General features: G+C 36.8%; 1 protein-coding gene across 1 annotated transcript in view; it reads right to left on the reverse strand.

The window, feature by feature from the left end:
- Window positions 1-20,002, reverse strand: part of WDR72 (WD repeat domain 72) — a 210,037-nt gene that overhangs the window by 178,006 nt on the left and 12,029 nt on the right. Inside the window, exons 2-3 of the mRNA XM_043920196.1 lie at window positions 7,334-7,498; window positions 3,373-3,479 (exon numbers count right to left, since the gene is read on the reverse strand). Coding sequence (XP_043776131.1) covers window positions 3,373-3,479; window positions 7,334-7,486 — 260 coding nt within the window. The 5' untranslated portion in view covers window positions 7,487-7,498. The remainder of the gene's footprint in view (window positions 1-3,372; window positions 3,480-7,333; window positions 7,499-20,002) is intronic.

The following is a 20,002-nucleotide window of genomic DNA, read 5'->3' on the forward strand; positions in this document are numbered from 1 at the left end:
ATCGTTGCTCACATTTTTATGGAGCATCTAGAGGGAAAGGAGATAAATATGAATGTTTGGTTTGCAATCTTGAATTAAAAATCCATTTTATTCTTCAAATTCACTTTTGTCTTCAATAATACTTTTGGGTTTTCTTTGGCATTCTCAGGCTCCTATTTTCTTATGCCCACTTCTTCAATGTTGGTTTTCTTTTGATTTGTGCCTTGGGCTTTCTTATATTCTCATATTTCATACTGTCTCTAGATAAGTTATCTATTGCCATGACTTCGAGTACCATCAACGTGACACTGGAAGCCAAGGTCTATTCACTGGGCTCTGATTTCCACATACAACTAGCAATTGCATGTTTCTACCTGGATGACTTGCAGGACTTCACACCCCTTGTATTTAGAATAAGGCCTACCATCTTCCTTCCTGTGTTTTCATTCTTAATGAATATCATCACCAATGAGTTTTCCAAGTCATTCTTGACCTCACACTTTCTCTTGCTGCCCCAGATGTGGGGTACCCACCATTCCAAATATATTCCTCTGAAATAGCACTAGCACTGTCCAAGAACATGTTAGAAATCCAAGTTCTTGAACCTTAGTCCAGACCTACTGAATCTGTAGCTCTGAGAATGGGGCTCAGAAATCTGTAAGTGGTACTGAGAAAGGGTCAGATTTGATGAACACTATCCTAGAAGACTGAGTGTCTGCATGCCTGTCTCTCTAGTATCATCTCATGCTGATGGTTGGAAGTTTTATTAATAAGTAATAACTCTATCAATGTAAAGCCTTTTTGTCTTAAGGCTTTAGAAACTAAATATATTTACAAATATAATATGCTGATATAGCTATATTAACATTATTTTCAGTAGTATTCCCCTGATAAATCTCTTTAAATCCATTCTTTTTAACTTTTACATATTCATATGCTGTTTTTATCTTTTAAATTGTTTTATAATCTTTACTGATGGACTTAGTCCCTTTACTTAATTGAGTTACTGGCTTATTCAGATTTATTTCAATTATCTTATGTTGTGCTATTTATCTCATTTATTGTTGTTGCCTTAGGATTAAAGAAAATTTTTTTCTTGTTTTAAATTGGAAGTTATATATTCTATTTTTTTCATTTTTATTTCTTTTGTTTGTTCTTTTAGCAGCTACCCTGGAAATGTCAGCATGTATATCTTGTTTAAAGTCTAAGGTTAATCAACATCTTTACCCACCTTTGTAACCAGAGCATGTGGGGTCTGATCATTACACTTATTATACACAGTTGTTGATTAGGATTTTGTGTATGTATGGGGGAGATGGATGGGAGGTACATATAAATGTTATTGTAATATAATATGTGTTTATTTAAATTTTCTAAAACTTTGCTGAGTTTTGTTCAGTGTTCTTTGTTCTATCAGATCTTCCTTCTGAAATCATTGTTCTTACTGAAAAATGTAATTTACATTTTCATTACTTATAGAGGGTCTGTTGGCAGTGAACACTCTCAGTATTCGTCTTAAGTGTTATTATTTTGCCCTAATTTTTTGAAGATGTTTTTGCTAGAGATATAATTTCAAGTTGATAGATATTTTCTCTCCACTTTTTGAAGATATTTCACTGCTATCTAGTTCTCATTTTATTGTTAAGAAGTCAGCTCTCAGTTTAATTGACATTCCTTTATAAATAATCTGCTTTTTCTCACTGTGTACTTCAGGATCTCTTTTTCTTTGGCATTCCATCATTTCAACATCAGGGTCCAGGTATTTATTCCCTTTATCCTAGAATTTATTTATCATGGAAATCAATGGGATTCCTGGATATTAGGATTTATGTCTACAGATGAAGTAATACTAAGTGAAAAAAAAAAAAGAAAAACTAAGTCGGGAAGCAGTCATGATCAGCATGAATCTGATCACTTTGGAGGCAGAAATGCTAAGCCCATAGTCACTTCCTGGGACTTTTAAAAGTTAAAAAAAAAGAAAAAAAAAATCATTGCTATTTGGAGAATGATCAGTCCAGCCTAACAATTTTAATAAGTTTAAGTAAATTGAATTAGGATTTGCTAAATATGCAATGGCTAAAGTGTAAATTGCCTTAGAAGAATCTCATAGGTGTAGGGTGTCAGACCCCAAAGAAACAGAGTTCTAGAAAATTCAAATCATCTTAGAAAAGGAAGACCAACCAGACTCTCTAGTTCTTTAGCAATCATAGTTACAGGACTTAGACAGCTGAATTCATCTATCATCAAGAATATGTCTGTTAACTTCCAGTTTTTTGAAGCTAGGCTACTATGGACAAAAACCTCAAGGTGGAACACAGGTAGTTTTCAGATATATTTCTCACTCAGCTATTAACTTTCCCAGTTCTGCAAGTAGTGTCAGAAAAATTCACCATCCCCCAAATTCTCTAGATTGGGAATAAACTCAGCCCTAGTGTACAAAAGGAAGGTGAATTATTTAAAAAGAATGTACTAATTTCATTTGAGCCTTTTCAAAGTCCAGTCTCTCTAAGAATAACAGTTATGACTTTGCTATAAGCTATGAGAACATAGGTATCTCTTTGCTGTCTGTACCACAGGCCTTTTTGTTAAACTATTCCATTTCTAAAATTAGACACTTGATTCCTCACTATTCTGTTGTGCCTCAGAATTCAAAGCCATATAATTTCTCCTTGGGTTAAAAATTTAAAAGGAGAGAATTCTCTTCCTTCAACCAGCAACCTAATCCCTTGTTCACTAACTCATGCTGAATGGATTCTGCATTCCAGAGTATACTTTGCCAAATATCTCTGGCAGAGAAGTTCATAGTAGCTCTTCCATCAGTAAGGCTTTTTCCTACAGCTAAGTCCTATTTCATTTGAATAAACCTCCTCCCATGAAACTGCACCCAATCACTATGTTCCTTCTCCTCCTCACTCCCACACCCCCACTCACAAGTGAGTCCTCTCCTCTGTTTGTTTTAAAATGATATCAAGCAAGTGTAGAGCATAAAGATTGTAACGCTGAATTATTTTACAGAACTGTGAAAGCTTGCATGGGTTTGCTTAATAGCTCAAAGGGAGTTACTGCATGAAAAAAAGACAAGTGCCCAGACTTTTCCATTTTGAAGTCTATATTAAGCAGGTTTTGCCAGCATCCTTTACACAGCGAAGCTGCCACAAGGTCTGATATGCATGTTGGGATGTTCAAAGATTGGGAGTCATAATACTGATTACTTTCCTCGGGACTATCACACAAGTCTTAATCAACCATTCAAGATCTAACTTTTCTTATATGTAAAAGGAACATGTTAATCACTAAAGTTTCCTTCAGCTCTAGATTTCTGTATCCCATCAGAGTGCTTTTGTAATGGACAAGGAATGGAGAGGGGTACACAGTTTCACACATCTCACCTACCCGTTTTCAGCAGCGCTAACTACGAAGGGCTGTTTAGAGAAGTCTCTCGCTCTTGCCAAACACATCACTGAAGCTGAGTGGCCAAAAAGAAGTTCTTTGGCTGAAATCTGAAAATGATGAGAGTAAACTTTTAAATACTTGTAAACTTTTTAGTTGAAGAATATAATATGACATTATAAAATTGTTCATAATTCTAATTAGGAAGTGCTCTTTGCTTTTGCTTTATGTAAGTTTCAGGAAAACTGATATACGGCATATCAAAATCCCCAGGATAATAAACTTCTATATAAAGGAATTATGTTATACACATTTTTCATTGGTTTTCTGGTTTTGTATCCATCATAAAGCCTAGATAATGGCCAGACCTGTTTTACAAGATCTAGGTTTTGAATACAAATAAATCAGTGTTGATGTTTATTATGCACAAAATGTGCCTCAACCGATAGTAGCAGATTTATGTGCAGATTTCAGAATTCAGGAATGGGTTTACAAAATAATGCAGAGAAAATATTTCCTTTCCTGTAACCATTACAATGCTTTACTTGAAGTCCTGCCTCAGAAATAGTGAAAATGAACTTTCTACTTTAGAAATAAAATTTTAACTAAGCTATTATTTAAAATGCCAATTTTTTCCTCCTATATGTGAATTTTAAAATGACACCGAAGACTAATTCTTCCATTATCTCATATGTGAAAGAAGTCTGTCCCCCGTAACACAACATATCAGAAAGAACATATTATTTGATAACATAATTCTCTGCTTTCATCTTATTTCTATACTAAACAGAAGTACTTCTTTAAAAGATCTGTTATCAAAATAAATTTCTAGTGCTATAAAGAGTGTTTTGCAGTTGGTTATAATCGCTTCCAATTCAAGTTCTCTGTCTTCTTCCTAGGAATACTGGTTGCATCTCAGAAAATAGCATGCTGTCTTTCCCTATCATCACATTCGGGAACACACACCTCTATGAATTTAACCCATTTCCTCTATATTACAGGCCAAAATAAGCAAGATTCAGGGCAAATCAAGGATACTCCTCCTCCAGAGAAAAACCACTATGGACAAAATATCAGAACAAAACACCATTGCCCTTTATATGAAGTCCTCGTTCTGCTACTAAATCTTCATGTGTAGTTGAATACACTGTGACAATTCACTATAACCTACTCATTTTATCACATATGCTGTGTGAAGAATAACAAAAAAATAATTCTATAGTCACATAGAGTCAACTGTCATGATGAAATCTAGGGACCTTTATTTCTCTTCTTGCACTCCCCTTCTTTGAAGTGTTGGTCCCCCTCACTCCCAACTCAGGTACTTCTAATTGCACAAATAGGGAAGGGAAAAGAATACACAACTTGATGAGCATATACCATATTCCAGGCACTCATGCAGCCATCAACAGGGCTTAATCCCCATCTCACAGTTGAAGAAATTAGGGCTCAAAGAATAGAAATCAGTTGCCCAACACCACAGAGTTGGTAAATATCAGATCTCGGATTTGACCAAGGCATCCATTCTTTGTCTCTACTCAACATGGCTATTCATTTTGTCATTGTTGTGTTTCCTTCTGAGTATTAAATAGCTCTCTCTATATATATAATATATACACACACACACACACATATAAAACATACCAATATTAACAGACTATATCTGAGAGGATGTTCGGAGCTCACGTTTTTCTATGCTCAAAGGTATGATAGATGAATGCCAGCAATCAATATCAAAAGCCCCCAAGTGAGGAAGTTCCTATCATGGGAAGTTCCTCAGACCTCACAAAGTTCTGGGGAAAACAGATGTCACTGGGAGCCAGACCCTGAGCCTGGAAGCAGAATGCAAAATCTAGACATGTGATGAGTAGCCCAGAACATGGAGACATTTATTCTCGAGCTCCTCTGTACCCTGCAATCCCACTACTCATGGACAGACATTATACATTATATAATATATACATACAGTATACATTATATATACATAATCACTACATATACATATAATGCATTTTTAAGCAAAAATCAAACTACTAAGCATTAAAATATCACTGGTGGGCCACTCACTTGACTGTCTTACAGACAGTAGAGATATTTGTTGAAAACTCAAACATGCCCTGATTTTTGAAAAGCCTAAAATCTTTTCTGGTAATAGGTGACCCATTGTCATGTAGGGGCAAGATTCAAGGGAAAAGTAAGAGAAGATGCTCATTCCTTCTGGTCCTATGATTAGCCATAGAAAATATTAAGGAAAACTCTCATGTGGAAAATCTCACAGTCATACTAATCAATATCTTATTCATGTAACTAAATTTTCACAATATCCTCACAGTGAATTTCCAAAACATAAAGCTGATCCAATTTTCTTCTTGTTTCCTCAGTGATTCTCCTTGTTTCTTCCACCCCACCAATTTGATTTCCATTCCCACCCCATGTTTCTAACCATGAATGTCTCAATATTAGCAACTATTAGCATTTTGGGTGGAATAATATCTTTGTTGTGAAGGGACGGTTATTACACAATGGAATGTTTACAACATTCCTGGCCTCTGCCCACAAGATGCCAATAGCACCTCCCTCGCTATTGCTCTAACCCCAAGCAGAAGACTTGCTCCTAAGAAGAGCATGAAATAATTATTCCCACTGAAGATGAAGTATAGACTGATCCCCACAATGAGCATCCTGTATTATAACATAACTGCAATGGCGGTTACTAGCTATACCCTTCCCCTATGACTCTGCAACCTGATAGGCAGCCAGTCCCAGGCCTTTTCATTCATGTTTGAACTTAGGTACCTACCATACTGCCTAAGTTACAATAGACACCCAATAAATGCACGGTGAGTAAATTCCAGGAACATATGTAAAAAGATACAGATGCTAGGATTCCAAATTTCTTAAACTTATAGCAACCAACATATTATAAAAACTACTACTTCAGCCAGGAAACCCTACACTTCAACATTAATAACAGTAGCAAGATAGTGTAAGTCATTTAGGATTCTGAGTTTAAATTGCAAGAGATAATAAATGCAAGGGCCAATATCAAAGTTCAGCTATTCTAATAATGCCCAGGCCTTCTTTCAGGAATGTTCATAAACATTGAGCTGAGCTGGTCTGCGTGCAGTTCTTGGCAGTCCTATAGTGTAACTGCTCAGTGATGGGAGATGTTAATTAATTACACTATAAAATAGAATTACAATTAATTGTTAATTTAGGTTTTAAAGTGACAAACTTTAAAGGCTAAAAATAGTCTTTGATCTTTAAAAGGCTTCTTAATGAGGGCAGTATACTTTAAGTACATCATTAGTTTAAGTGTGCAAATTGGGTCTAGAGGCTACTAGAGCTAAGCAAATATCTATTCCAATATGTTAAATGTTTATGAGTTGGGACAGGGACAATTAATTGCTAATCAATGGGCCAAATCCTAGGTGAGGTCAGGTTCTGAAATAGGACGACAACAATAGTAAATTGGATTTAGAGCTTTCCAATGTGACCTGTAAAAACACAGGCAAGCAGAGACTAAAAGAATAGCAAGAAGGCCAAACTGACAGAAACACCCAGATAATTAAGATATTACTCATTTAGTTAATAGTAGTTTTCAAGGGTGCCGTTTGTTTAGATTAATGAGCCATAATTTGTAGAATTATACTTACATGTCTGTAGTTCAGTTACTTAAACATATAATTCAGGATATAAAATAGTAAAACTCAGCATACCTTAAAGGATGATAACACTTAACTGGTAGTTAGGATTAGCAATATTCATAATATAATTTCCAATGTGATCTCAACCCACCATATAATACTTCATTTTTCCAAATTCAGAAGTAAAACCCATGTATTACTTTGGTAAGCACCTTTTTAACAATCATGCAAAACTTCCACTGTCATTGCTGGTATAAGCAGCAAGCTACGTTTGTCATATAAGTCTATCTGCCTCAATATTAATTGTTTTCACTAACCTTTAGCTCAGATGAGAGATTCCAGAGACAGAGTTGACCCTCTTGACTTCCCGTCACAATCATTTGCTGGTCATCAGTGATCATGATGGCAGTGATGCTGTGTGGAGGGGCCTTCTTTCCCCAGAGTGCCACAGCCTGCAGGGAGGACCTCATGGTGAAGGAATCCTGGACACACAGAAATGGTAAAAAGTGTGCACAGTTATCATTCATTCATTTTGGAAAATGTGTTGCTGTGTTGTTTCACTCAGTCATGTCCGACTCTCTTGCAACCCCATGGACTGTGGTCCATGAAGCTCCTTTATCCATGGGATTTTCATGGCAAGAATACTGGAATGGGTTAACATTTCCTTCTCCAGGAGACTTCCCAACTCAGGGATCAAGCCCGTGTTGCCTTCATTGCACCTATGTCTCCTGCATTACAGGTGGATTCTTTTACAGCTGAACCATTAGGGAAGTCATCTCACAAATGTGTACAATAACATAGACTTGAACTACATATTCTTTCAGAGCTGTGAAGAAGGGTGCTTTCCCATCAAATAGAGACGAATGTAATCAGACATTGAAATTAGCCTATCCACCCCAGCTCTGACTGTGGGTGACCTTGACTGCTCCAGAGTCCCTCTAGGTCTCTCAAGAAGAATAGAGTTGTCTAGACACTGTAATTTTAAGACAACTTTGCAGACTCTCTCTTCTCAGAAATGTCACCTCATCTAAGTAGCAAATATCTAAACTTCACTATTAAAAAGCAAATATTTTCTGTAAGAACACTGTTTCCTATTCTTCAAAGCTTCTTGTATGGCTATTAAAATTGCTGTAATATTCATGTTCCACCTACACAACTTTTAATAGTAATTTATACTTGAACGATTTCTGTACTTGATGTTTTCCTAAATGATAATTTTCATGAAATCACTTTCTCCATGTGTTAGTTACAGGGTTAAAGTATAATTGTAAAAAAAATACCTTTCAAGCACAACTTTCCAAACCTGTGGAACACAGCAAAAGCAGTTCTAAGAAATAAGTTTATAGCAAGACAAGTCTACTTCAGGAAACAAGAAAAATCTCAATCTAATCTTACACCTCAAGGAACTAGGAAAAGAACAAATAATCCAAAGTTAGTTAAGGAAAGAAATCATAAAGATCAGAGCAGAAATAAATGAAACAGACTTAAAAACCATAGGAAAGGTCAATCAAATTAAGAGCTAGTTCTTTGAAAAGGTAAAATTGATAAGCATATACTCAGACTCATCAAGAAAAAAGAGGGCACAGATAAATAAAATTGAAATGAAAAAGGAGATGTTACCCTGCAGAAATACATAGGATCATAAGAGACTACTACAAACAGTTATATGACAACAAAAAGGACAACCTAGAAGAATAGGATAAATTCCTAGAAATGAACAATCTCCCCAGACTGAATCTGGAAGAAATACACAAAAGGTACAGATTAATAACCAGTAATGAAGTTGAACTAGTAATAAAATATCTTCCAACAAGCAAAAGTAGAGGACCAAATGGCTTCACCAATGAAGAGGAAGGGAGTAAGAAGCTAAGGAAAATAAGAAGATAATAATTTCCAAGGAAAATAGGTAATCAGAGCAAAGAAAAAGAAAACCCCCAACCTCTCACAACACCCTGCTATGAGAGCTGCAAAACCTAGCAGTCTTAGGGATCTTAGTGTAAAAGTAAGTAGGCCCCCAATCTCCATCACTCCTGAGGGCTCCAAGGTATTCCAGCCCAGAACAATCACTGCTTATTATGGGTAAATAAAAGATGATGAGATGTCAAATGCACTCTGCTTAAGAAGACAGAAGCAGAAAGTAGTAGCAGTTTTAACAAGTTCTAAGGACAGAGTTAAATAGTAAGTTTCATTTATCAGGAAAATTCAATTTTGGGGAATATCTCATTCCCAGAGATACCAAATAAATGTGATACAAATGAAGATTATTAAGATAGTAATGAGAAGTGTCACATGGGTTTTAACATTCTGCTGCTATAAACACTACTCCTAACTTTGTATTAGTCCTTCTAGTATTACAACTTTTTTATTTTAGCATTGATGCTTGTGAACTGTGGTGTTGGAGAAGACTCCTGAGAGTCCCTTGGACTGCAAGGAGATCAAAGCAGTCAATCCTAAAGGAAATCAGTCCTGAATATTCATTGGAAGGGCTGGTGCTGAAACTGAAGCTCCGATACTTTGACCACCTGATGCAAAGAGCTGACTCATTAGAAAAGATCTTAATGCTAGGAAAGATTGAAGGCAGGAGGAGAGGGGGATAACAGAGGACAAGATGGTTGGATGGCATTACTGACTCAATGGACGTGAGTCGAGCATGCTCCAGGAAATGGTGAAAGACAGGGAAGCCTGGCATGCTGCAGTCCATGGGGTCGCAGAGAGTCAGACATGACTGAGCGACTGAACAACAACAATGGTATTACAACAAAAATCACCATTCAGAAACCATTTGCATTTGAACTCCATTTTTGGCTTGACAAATGTGTGCTTCTCAGAAGTAAGAAGTAGTAGAAAGGGAGTGCTCATGGTCACACTGCTCCAGAGGAAACTGGGCATTTTTGTTTCCAAGCAGTGTGCACTTGCTTCCTGCCCAAGGACTTGTCTTTCACACTTTGAACTTTACCTAGGATGCTGCAGTCAAGGAAATTTGTCTAGACTGCTTAAGAAGAAATGTAGCAGAAACAAGTTTGGAGAACACCTGCCAGGGAATTAATATATTTGTAATGATTAGCTAAAATTCTACTAAAGATAAATAATTTCTTTGGTGAGTTATTTATATCCCCATTACTCTGGAAAATGATCTTCTCTGACTTGAATCACTGTGACACTGTCTACCCAATAATTGGCCACTTTATATTACCCTGTTTTTTTTTTTAATCTCTTAAAATTATCTGCTTTGCATTGATGTCTCCCTAATGAAGTGATACAAATCCCCTGAAGACCGAGACCAGTCTTTGCTAAGTGTAGCGCCTGGCCCACAGTGGGTTCTTGACAAGTATTTTTTAACCACACTGATTCTGGTGCTTCTTCCTTCTACATTCTTTGTGAAGGATAGGAATCATTTCTTAATCATTATTATATTCCCTACAGGTCTGAAGCACAGGGCCTTGATTACAGGAAAACAGTAAATACCGATTGAATAAATTATTTTCTTTATAAGTTCTGTATTCCAAAGGGGAGAGAGTTGCTTAAGGGTATGAAATTTAAGTTAGGTTAGAATTAAACATGAGTCACTTAATCCTTCTGAGCTGCAGTTTTCTCATCTATAATCTGAGAATAATAATGATACCTAGATCAGGGCATTGTGAGGGTGGAATGACAGCAGGCTTATAATGTAGAGCACAGTGTGGTATTCAGCAAGTTACCATTATTTTTATTTACTTTAGCTCTTGTACTTCTAGACAGTGGTTACCCATATTTTAAATTGTTCCACCATCATACTTGTGTTTTATTCTTATTCCAATAAAATTCCTTTAAAATTCAATAGATTTTAAATCCTTCCAAGGCAGAGACTTCTGTCTGATTTGTCCATTGCTGTTTTCTCAGTGTCCAGAAAATGGTTTAAGACAGGCAGAGTAACTATTCCAGAATAAATGAAGAAGTGAATGGAAGTATACATTAGAGTCTAAAACTCACATCTAGTAAAGCAAAATCTTTACAAATATAAGCACTAACAAAATACAAGGCATTTGGAGTTTAGAAAATCAAATAAGTCAAAGCATTTCATGTATTAAAACCCTTAATAAGTCATAAGATTCCTAACACATCCAAATTAGAAGACAAAAACCACAAAAGCCAAAGCCACAAGAGATCAGATCTCAACCAGAGTTCATCCTGAACCGTCTAGATTGCTAAATGTAGTGAAAACAGACCTCGTATTCAGCGACCTAGATTTGGGGTTGCTCTACCACATGTTTATTACCTTTATTTCCAGATTATAAAGGTTACATGTAGTAAAATGAGGATAGTATCACCTGCGTTGCCTATATCTCAGTATTCTTATGAGGAATAAATCCAGTGCTGCAAATAAAACTACATAGGGATAAATATACACACTATTCTATCATTATGGAGCTTCCCAGGTGGTGCAGTGGTAAAGACTCCACCTGCCAATGCAGGCGGCGCAAGAGACTGGGGATTCAATCTCTAGGTCAGGAAGATTCCCTGCAGGAGGAAACGACAATCTGCTCCAGTATTCTTGCCTGGAAAATTCCATGGACAGAGGAGCCTGGCAGGCTACTGTCCATGGGGTCACAAAGAATAGACTGAGCAATTGAGCACACATTCTATCATTATACCTTGTATATAATGCTCATATTATAAACTCCTATAACCTAGAATTTCAGACAAGAAGTAGTTTTGGGGATCATTAATCTGATAGCACTCACTTATAAGAAAACTAACAATGAGAAATGTGATCTAGATAACTCAGAATCAGTTCTAATTCTGAGATTCTGAGACACTAAGCAAATTGTACAGTGAGAATAAGTAACAGATTAAAAGGTTGCAAATCTCAAAAGTCACTTTTTTTCATACTTTTCCCTCTCTTTTTCTTTTGTGGCAAAATTATAAAAATAGCCCCAGAAACTTGGTGCCTTGATATGAAGAGAAGAGAGAGTAAATCCATGTTTCTGAGACCCTGTACAATTCTCCAGAAATCTCTGATTGAAAATAAGCCTCCAAGGAAAAAAAAAAAAAAGCCCATTGTAGAATCTCAAAGTTAGAGGAAAAGTCTGTGATGTGGAGAAGAAAGTCATGCCCTTGACTGAAGCATACTGTCCTGTTTCAAATAATTATATATCTAGACAAGTTGTAAAATCTTTGAAAAGGGATTACAAAGCTCTATCACAGCCCTCAATGTATAATTATTGTATCCCAAATTTGAATGACTGAATGATATTTTGGAATGTCTAAAACAAGACTGTGGATAGATGTTTACATGCCCTCGAATGATCTCTAAATGTGGTTTAATTAAAAACAGTTTAAAATAAACACTTCCACTGGTTGGGATTTTAAAAAAGAAACATTTCCACAGACTGGGATAAAATTACAGATTATATTATAAATGTTTAAATAAATTTCCCTCATTTGGATCTAGTCATGGTACTAGAACAACATTTTTTATTATGATAGTGTATTTTGTTACTTATATAAGGAATACAATTAATATTATATTATATAAGTATAGCTATCAAAATTATCATATAAACACACACATATATACAAATTTTACACTTAAAGGACTTTCAGATAATTTCCACACAAATTTTTGACTGCAGCCTATCAAAATATCACAATCACTTCTCAGAGTGAGATAACTAGCCTTCAAGAAGCTCACAGGCCACAGGTAGAAAACTCTTGTAAATGAATTATTCACTTATATAGTAATATATATGTATATATTATATATTATATATATATATCTGTTCAGTTCAGTCACTCAGTTGTGTCTGGCTCTTTGCGACCCCATGGACTGTAGCATGCCAGGCTTCCCTGTCTATCACCAACTCCTGGACCTTGCTCAAAATCATGTCCATCAAGTCGGTGATGCCATCCAACCATCTCATCCTCTGTCATCCCCTTCTCCTCCTGCCTTCAGTCTTTCCCAGCATCAGGGTACTTTCTAATGAGTCAGTTCTTCTCATCAGGTGGCCAAAGTATTGGAGTTTCAGCTTCAGCATCAGTCCTTCCAATGAATATTCAGGACTGATTTCCCTTAGGATTGACTGCTTTGATCTCCTTGCAGTCCAAGGGACTCTCAAGAGTCTTCCAACACCACAGTTCAAAAGCATCCATTCTTCGGCGCTCACCTTTCTTTATGGTCCAACTCTAGCATCCATACATGACTACTGAAAAAACCATAGCTTTGACTAGATGGACCTTTGTTGGCAAAGTAATGTCTCTGTTTTTTTACTATATTGTCTAGGTTGGTCATAGCTTTTCTTCCAAGGAGCAAGCATCTTTTAATTTCATGGCTGTAGTCATCATCTGCAGTGATTTTGGAGCCCAAGAAAATAAAGTCTCTCACTGTTTCCATTGTTTCCCCATCTACTTGCGATGAAGTGATATGACCAGATACCATGATCTTCGCTTTTTGACTGTTGAGTTTTAAGCCAGCTTTTCCACTCTCCTTTCACTTTCATCAAGAGGCTCTTTAGTTCCTCTTCACTTTCTGCCATAAGGGTGGTGTCATCTGCATATCTGAGGTTACTGATATTTCTCCCTGCAATCTTGACTCCAGCTTGTGCTTCATCCAGTCCAGCATTTTGCACGATATACTCTGCATTATAAGTTAAATAAGCAGGGTGCCAAAATAACAGCCTTGACATTATTTTCCTTTTGGAAAATATCCTTTTCCTATTTGGAACCAGTCTGCTGTTCCATGTCCGGTTCTAACTGTTGCTTCTTGACCTGCATACAGATTTCTCAGGAGGCAGGTCAGGTGATCTGGTATTCCCATCTCTTGAAGAATTTTTCATGGTTTGTTGTGATCCACACAGTCAAAGGCCTTGGCGTAGTCAATAAAGCAGAAGTAGTGTTTTTTTTGGAACTCTCTTGCTTTTTCGATGATCCACTGGTGGTTGGCATTTGATCTCTGTTTTCTCTGCCTTTTCTAAATCCAGCTTGAACATCTGGAAGTTCTCGGTTCACGTACTGTTGAAGCCTTGCTTGGAGAATTTTGAGCATTACTTTGCTAGCATGTGAGATGAGTGTAATTGTGCAGTAGTCTGAACATTCTTTATACATATATATATATATGTATGTATGTATATATATGATTTTCCTTGGTGGTTCAGACAGTAAAGAATTTGTCTGCATTGCAAGAGACCCAGGTTCAATCCCTGGGTGGGGAACATGCACTGGAGAAAGGAATGGCAACCCACTCCAGTATTCTTGCCTGGAGAATTCTATGGACAGAGGCGCCAGGTGGGCTACAGTCCATGGGGTCGCAAAGAGTCAGACATGATTGAGACTAACATTTTTGCTTTCTTTTATATATCCCACTAAGTTTCCCAGAGTGGCTTTACTACTAGGTAATATCATAGCATAATGCTTTGGACATGTGTTCCAGTTTCAGTTTAGTCACTCAGTCGTGTCTGACTCTTTGCGACCCCATGAACTGCAGCACGCCAGGCCTCCCTGTCCATCACTAACTCCCGGAGTTCACCCAAACCCATATCCATTGAGTCAGTGATGCCATCCAACCATTTCATCCACTGTCATCCCCTTCTCCTCCTACCCTCAATCTTTCCCAGCATCAGGGTCTTTTCAAATGAGTCAGCTCTTCGCTATGTAAATAAGAGTGAGCTCTGACCTACAAAGAACAGCTGGTGTTTCATCAGCTTTCCCATCCTTTTGATTTTTATCCCTTTCTACAATAATAGTCTCTAAAAATGCCTTTCATATACATATATACTATTTTATTATTTTAATAATATAATGAAAAAATAATTTTAAGGAAAAAATTATTTTAGATCTAGTAATCATTAAAGTATTATAAAGCTGGTTTTGATGCAATTTGATTATATATAAAGACAAATTCAATTTATACCTAAGAATGAAAAACATAATATTAAATTTAGATGTTATTTCAATATTATGCATTTAAATATGTATTGCAATTTAGGTACATATCAAACAAGACCAAAATTGCATTTGTGACATACTGCTTGGATTTCTTACCTTTTATTGGGCTTCCCCGGAGAAGGCAATGGCACCCCACTCCAGTACTCTTGCCTGGAAAATCCCATGGACGGAAGAGCCTGGTAGGCTGCAGTCCATGGGGTCACAAAGAGTTGGACATGACTGAGCGACTTCACTTTCACTTTTCAGTTTTATGCATTGGAGAAGGAAATGGCAACCCACTCCAGTGTTCTTGCCTGGAGAATCCCAGGGATGGGGTCGCACAGAGTTGGACACGACTGAAGTGACTTAGCAGTAGCAGCAGTATTGGGCTTCCCTGGTGGCTCAGATGGTAAAGAATCTGCCTGCAATTCAAGAGACCTGGGTTTGATCCCTGGCTTGGGAAGTTCCCCTGGAGAAGGGAATGACAACCCACTCCAGTATCCTTGCCTGGGAAATCCCATGGACAGAGGACCCTTGTGGGCTATAGTCCATGGGGTTGCAAAGAGTCAGATAAAACTAAACAACTAACACTTCTTCTTATGGTTAATAAAATCAAATGTTCATTTTTTTAAAATAATTTCCACATTTTGTTTTTCTAAATAAGAGAAGTTTCTGGCTGTTACTTCCAAATGGTTTTTAGTCATTCAAATTCCATGAAATTTGTGAATATTTTTCCTTTCTAGAAAAAGCTATATTGGATAAAATGATTTCTCATTTTTAACAATGAGTTGTAAAGTTCTAAGTGATAGCTTGATTTTCCATAACAGAATCTTTATCAAATAAGTGCCCTTTACAGTTTGAAGGAACGCCTTCTTATAGTGAATAGGCAGAATACTTACTGTTGTCATTTTCACTGACACAGAATTTCAACAACAGAGTTCTGTGCTTCCTTTACATACCCAATTATTGACTCTGTGCTTAGTCACTCAGTAGAGTCCATCTCTTTGTGACCCTTTGGATTGTAGCCCTCCAGGCTCTTCTGTCCATGGAATTTTTTTCAGGCAAGGATACTGGGGTGGGTTGCCATTTTCTCCTCCAGGGGATCTTCCTGATCCAGGGATCGAACTAGTCTTTTGCATCTCTTGCATTGTAGGCAGATTCTTTACCACTGAGCCATCAAGGAAGCCCCATATTCAGTAAATAAATGGGAGTTTTCCAACTGTATGCCTTGGCACACATTTAGGCTGTGAATAACTTGACACAAAGAGTGAGAGAAACTGAAACTCTCAAGCCAGTATGTGTACAAAGATGGTCATTTTCTATGCTTTGACGTGAAAAGCATGGCAAACACTGAATTAAGTGAAACTTGTCTGGGAACATAAATAAGTTAAAGCTGTAGAAGGTCCAAACCATTACAGAATTAGGAAACCCATACTGAAAACTAAGAAATAAATCTTCTGGTAGTGCAGTCATGCTGACAGTCACTAACTGTTGCACAAACTCTCCTCATGGGCACCTGGGAGCTTCCAAGTTGTCCCATTTTGAAAGGAAATTTTTCTAAATAGTATATATTTAAGTAGAAATAGCAAAGGGCTACCTGTTGTAACAACTTCCTGATCACCTCCCAAAGCCATCTGCCCTCTTAACAAGTGAGAAAACATCTACAAAGCTGTTAATTACAGCTGGTAAAGGATGGGTCTGTTTTTTCATTGTTTGAACCCTAGTCCCTAGCACAGGCCTGCCACATTAGGGAACATTTAATAAACATTTCTTACGTGACTGTAGTCAACCTTAAAAAAGCAGCAAGAAGAGTTCACTGGAAACTAGAAGAAACTTTTAAGAATGAGGCATTAAACTCCTACATTGCTGATGAGGAATTGAAGGAAAGGTGATGTGATTTTCCTAGAACGAGAGTCTTCTTGTTTTTGGAGTACTTATGTTCTGGGGAAAGTAATTCCTCCAGTTTCCCTATTTGTGTTCCACTCGAATGGGAAAATATAGGGTTTCTGATTCTAGATTGATCATTAGAGTCTATCCAGCACACCACCATCTCCTTTAAATTAAAAATGTACTTTATTGGGAAAGAGGCAAGAAATATAATAGGAGTTATAAAAATCTTTTTCCTCCATTAACAGCTAGCAAATATTCTTTGATCCTGTTTTCTCATCTACACAATGGAAAAAATAATTACCTTGGATAATTGATGTGAAAAGAGGTGAGTCTATACAGAAAATGCTTATAATTTATTTGTCCATAATTGGACTCAGTGAATATTTACTGAATGAATGAATGAGGAAAGAATCACTGTGATTTTACACTGTGGGCAGAGAACGTGACTGCCACTTTCTAGCAATGCCTTTCTTTCTTCTAGAATACTGTAACTACAATTTATTTTCTCAAAACTCATATGAATATATACCAGAGCCATTGGCCATGAAAATGTTTAGCTGGCTATTATTACCTCTAAAATCTGTGATGATACTTTAATCAACAACTTCAGGTAAGATTAGGGTTCTCTGGTTTAGCAAATAAATATACAAGATGTCCAGTTAAATTTGAATTTCAGATAAACAACAAATAACTTCTTTAGTATATGTCCTAGGCAACATTTGAGATGTGCTAGTAATAAAAAAAAGTTGGTTATTCTACAGGACATATTTATAAAAATTACTGTTTATCTGAAATCCAAATTGAACTGGGTATCCTGTAGGCATTTTAGGGCCACTGACAACCCTAAGTTACAGCCAAAAGGGAGCCTTGAAGATTACCATCATCTCTCTCTCTTCTCCTACAGACAAGAGAATGAAGGTTTGGAGAAATTGTTTTCTTGGTCAAAGTAACCCAACCAGAAAGTAACTGAGCGAGACCTATAACCTGGTGTCTTAACACTCCTTCTAGAATTCTCCTCCTGCACACCATGATGAAAACAACCCAACCTTCCCCACCAAAGAGTCTTAGTGACCAGCTAAGCAAAATTCTTTATGTTCATAGTTCTTTTAAAAAAAAAGAAAAGCAAAAAGTCCACTAAAATAACAGCAATGAAACCTCTTATGCATTCAGGTGCCAATGTGGCCTCCATTGCTTTTAAAAGCTGGCCTTAGGTCAAAGATCCCACATGCCACAACTAAGTCCTGGTGCAGCCAAATAAGTAAATAAATAAATATTAAGAAGTAGAAGAAAAAAAAAGCACGCTTCTTAGTCCTTTCTCCATGATTATAATACCAGGCAAGCACAAGAGAAGACAATATGCCATTACAGCCCCCATCCTCTCCTCACCTTCACCTTTTTCCTTGTAACAAGTTGCTTTTATCTCTCTGATATGTCTGGTCTGAGGCAAGCAGAATAATAAATATGATGCAAATGTGGTTTTGTGGCTGGTGTCTACTGGACACTAGAATTGTTTACCTCATCATAAATAGCACTCTTTAGGGACACACCCTGACACTGAGTCACTGCCTTGCCTAGGAGGAAAGTAAAAAGAGTGTAGCAGTTAATAACACAAGTTTGTGATAGAATAGATCTGGGTCTGCATCTTACTCTGCCTCTTACAGCTATGTGGCCTCTGAATCCATCTCTTTTTTTTTTTTGAAGATTTTTTTTTTTATGTGGGCCATTTTTAAAGTCTTTATTTGAATTTGTCACAATATTGCTTTTGTTTTATGTTTTGGTTTTTTTGGCCAAGAGGCACGTGGGATCTTAGCTGCTTGAATCCCATCTCTTAAGCAGAAAAGAATTCCACTTACTTTCTTCAAAACTATAGTCAGGTACTCTGAGGGCCACAGATAAATTACCCCCATGCTGCTTTCCTTCAAAGAAGATAACTTGGTTATCTTGAGCCCAAATGAAGTTTTGTTACCAAGTTTTCAGTCTAGGTTAAAAAAGCTTGGGGTATTAAAATTCATCAGGTTGTACACTTTAAATGAGTATAGCTTATTGTATATAAATCATACCTTAATGAAGTAAAAAAAAAAAACAGACTGGAGATAAGAATAAAATAGCTTGGTATATGTCTTACAGATAGGGAGTCAATGGCAATAAACTAAGAGAAGATAGAGTGGGGCTTTATGAAGCAACAAAGAACAGATGTGAGCTAAAGAGAAAAGTACCCAGGGCACGGGGAGGCCAGCGTTAGAGCTATTTTAACCCTGGGAAATGATGCAAAGTACCTCAGGACTAAGGTTCATGCACAGCTGGTCTCAGCAGAAGCCTTATGGCCCCAAACATTTCTGTTTGCAGATGCTCCCCAAACAAAAGATCTTATTTTATCAACAGATTGTTCCTTAGAACATTCCTTAGAAAAGATAAAAAATTGTTTCTTCAAAGTCAAAAGCTGCCCAAGGTGTATTTGAGTAACACATAAAAATCCACCTGGTTTACCCAGTGGAGCATGACAATTTCAGAATTAACCCGTAACCATCATCAAAGCCAAGCACCACACCCCCCCCACCCCAATGTTATCATTGAGTGATTAACTGCTACTTAAGAAACTCTAGCAAGTAATGTGTTTTAGGTAGGGAATAACTTAGTAGATAAACTCAATGGTAAAATAACCCAGAGATCAAGGGATGAATTAGACAGACATGCAAAATAATCTCTGTACTTCACTCATATGATCTGGAATAAACATAAAACCAAACAGCCAAGAAATCACATCCCTACCACTACACTGATGAGGTTTCCATCACAGCTTGCAATTCTGCCAGTCTTGTGAGTCAAAGATTATAAGGTATTATCTTCAAACTTCACCTCCTTGCTTATTAAACTGCAGAGCAACAGATTCAAAACAGCCCAATTAAATGCCAGAGTGTCCATTTGCAGTCATTGTCAAAGAGATGTGTTTGGCCAGAAAAAAAGAAATAGAAGAAAGGTAACTCATTTATTTCAGGGTGGCTCCTTCACTTCTTTTTTAGTTTATTTTTTATTGAGGCATAGTTGATTTACAATGTTGTGTCAGTTTCAGATGTACAGCAACAGCAAAGTGATTCATTTGTGCGTGTTTATAACTGAATTTACATATATATATATATATATATATAAAATCTGACTATGGGACTTCCCAGGTGGTACAGTGATAAAGAATCAACCTT

Source organism: Cervus elaphus, chromosome 12, assembly GCF_910594005.1.
Source record: "Cervus elaphus chromosome 12, mCerEla1.1, whole genome shotgun sequence".
Taxonomy (NCBI): Eukaryota; Metazoa; Chordata; class Mammalia; order Artiodactyla; family Cervidae; genus Cervus; species Cervus elaphus.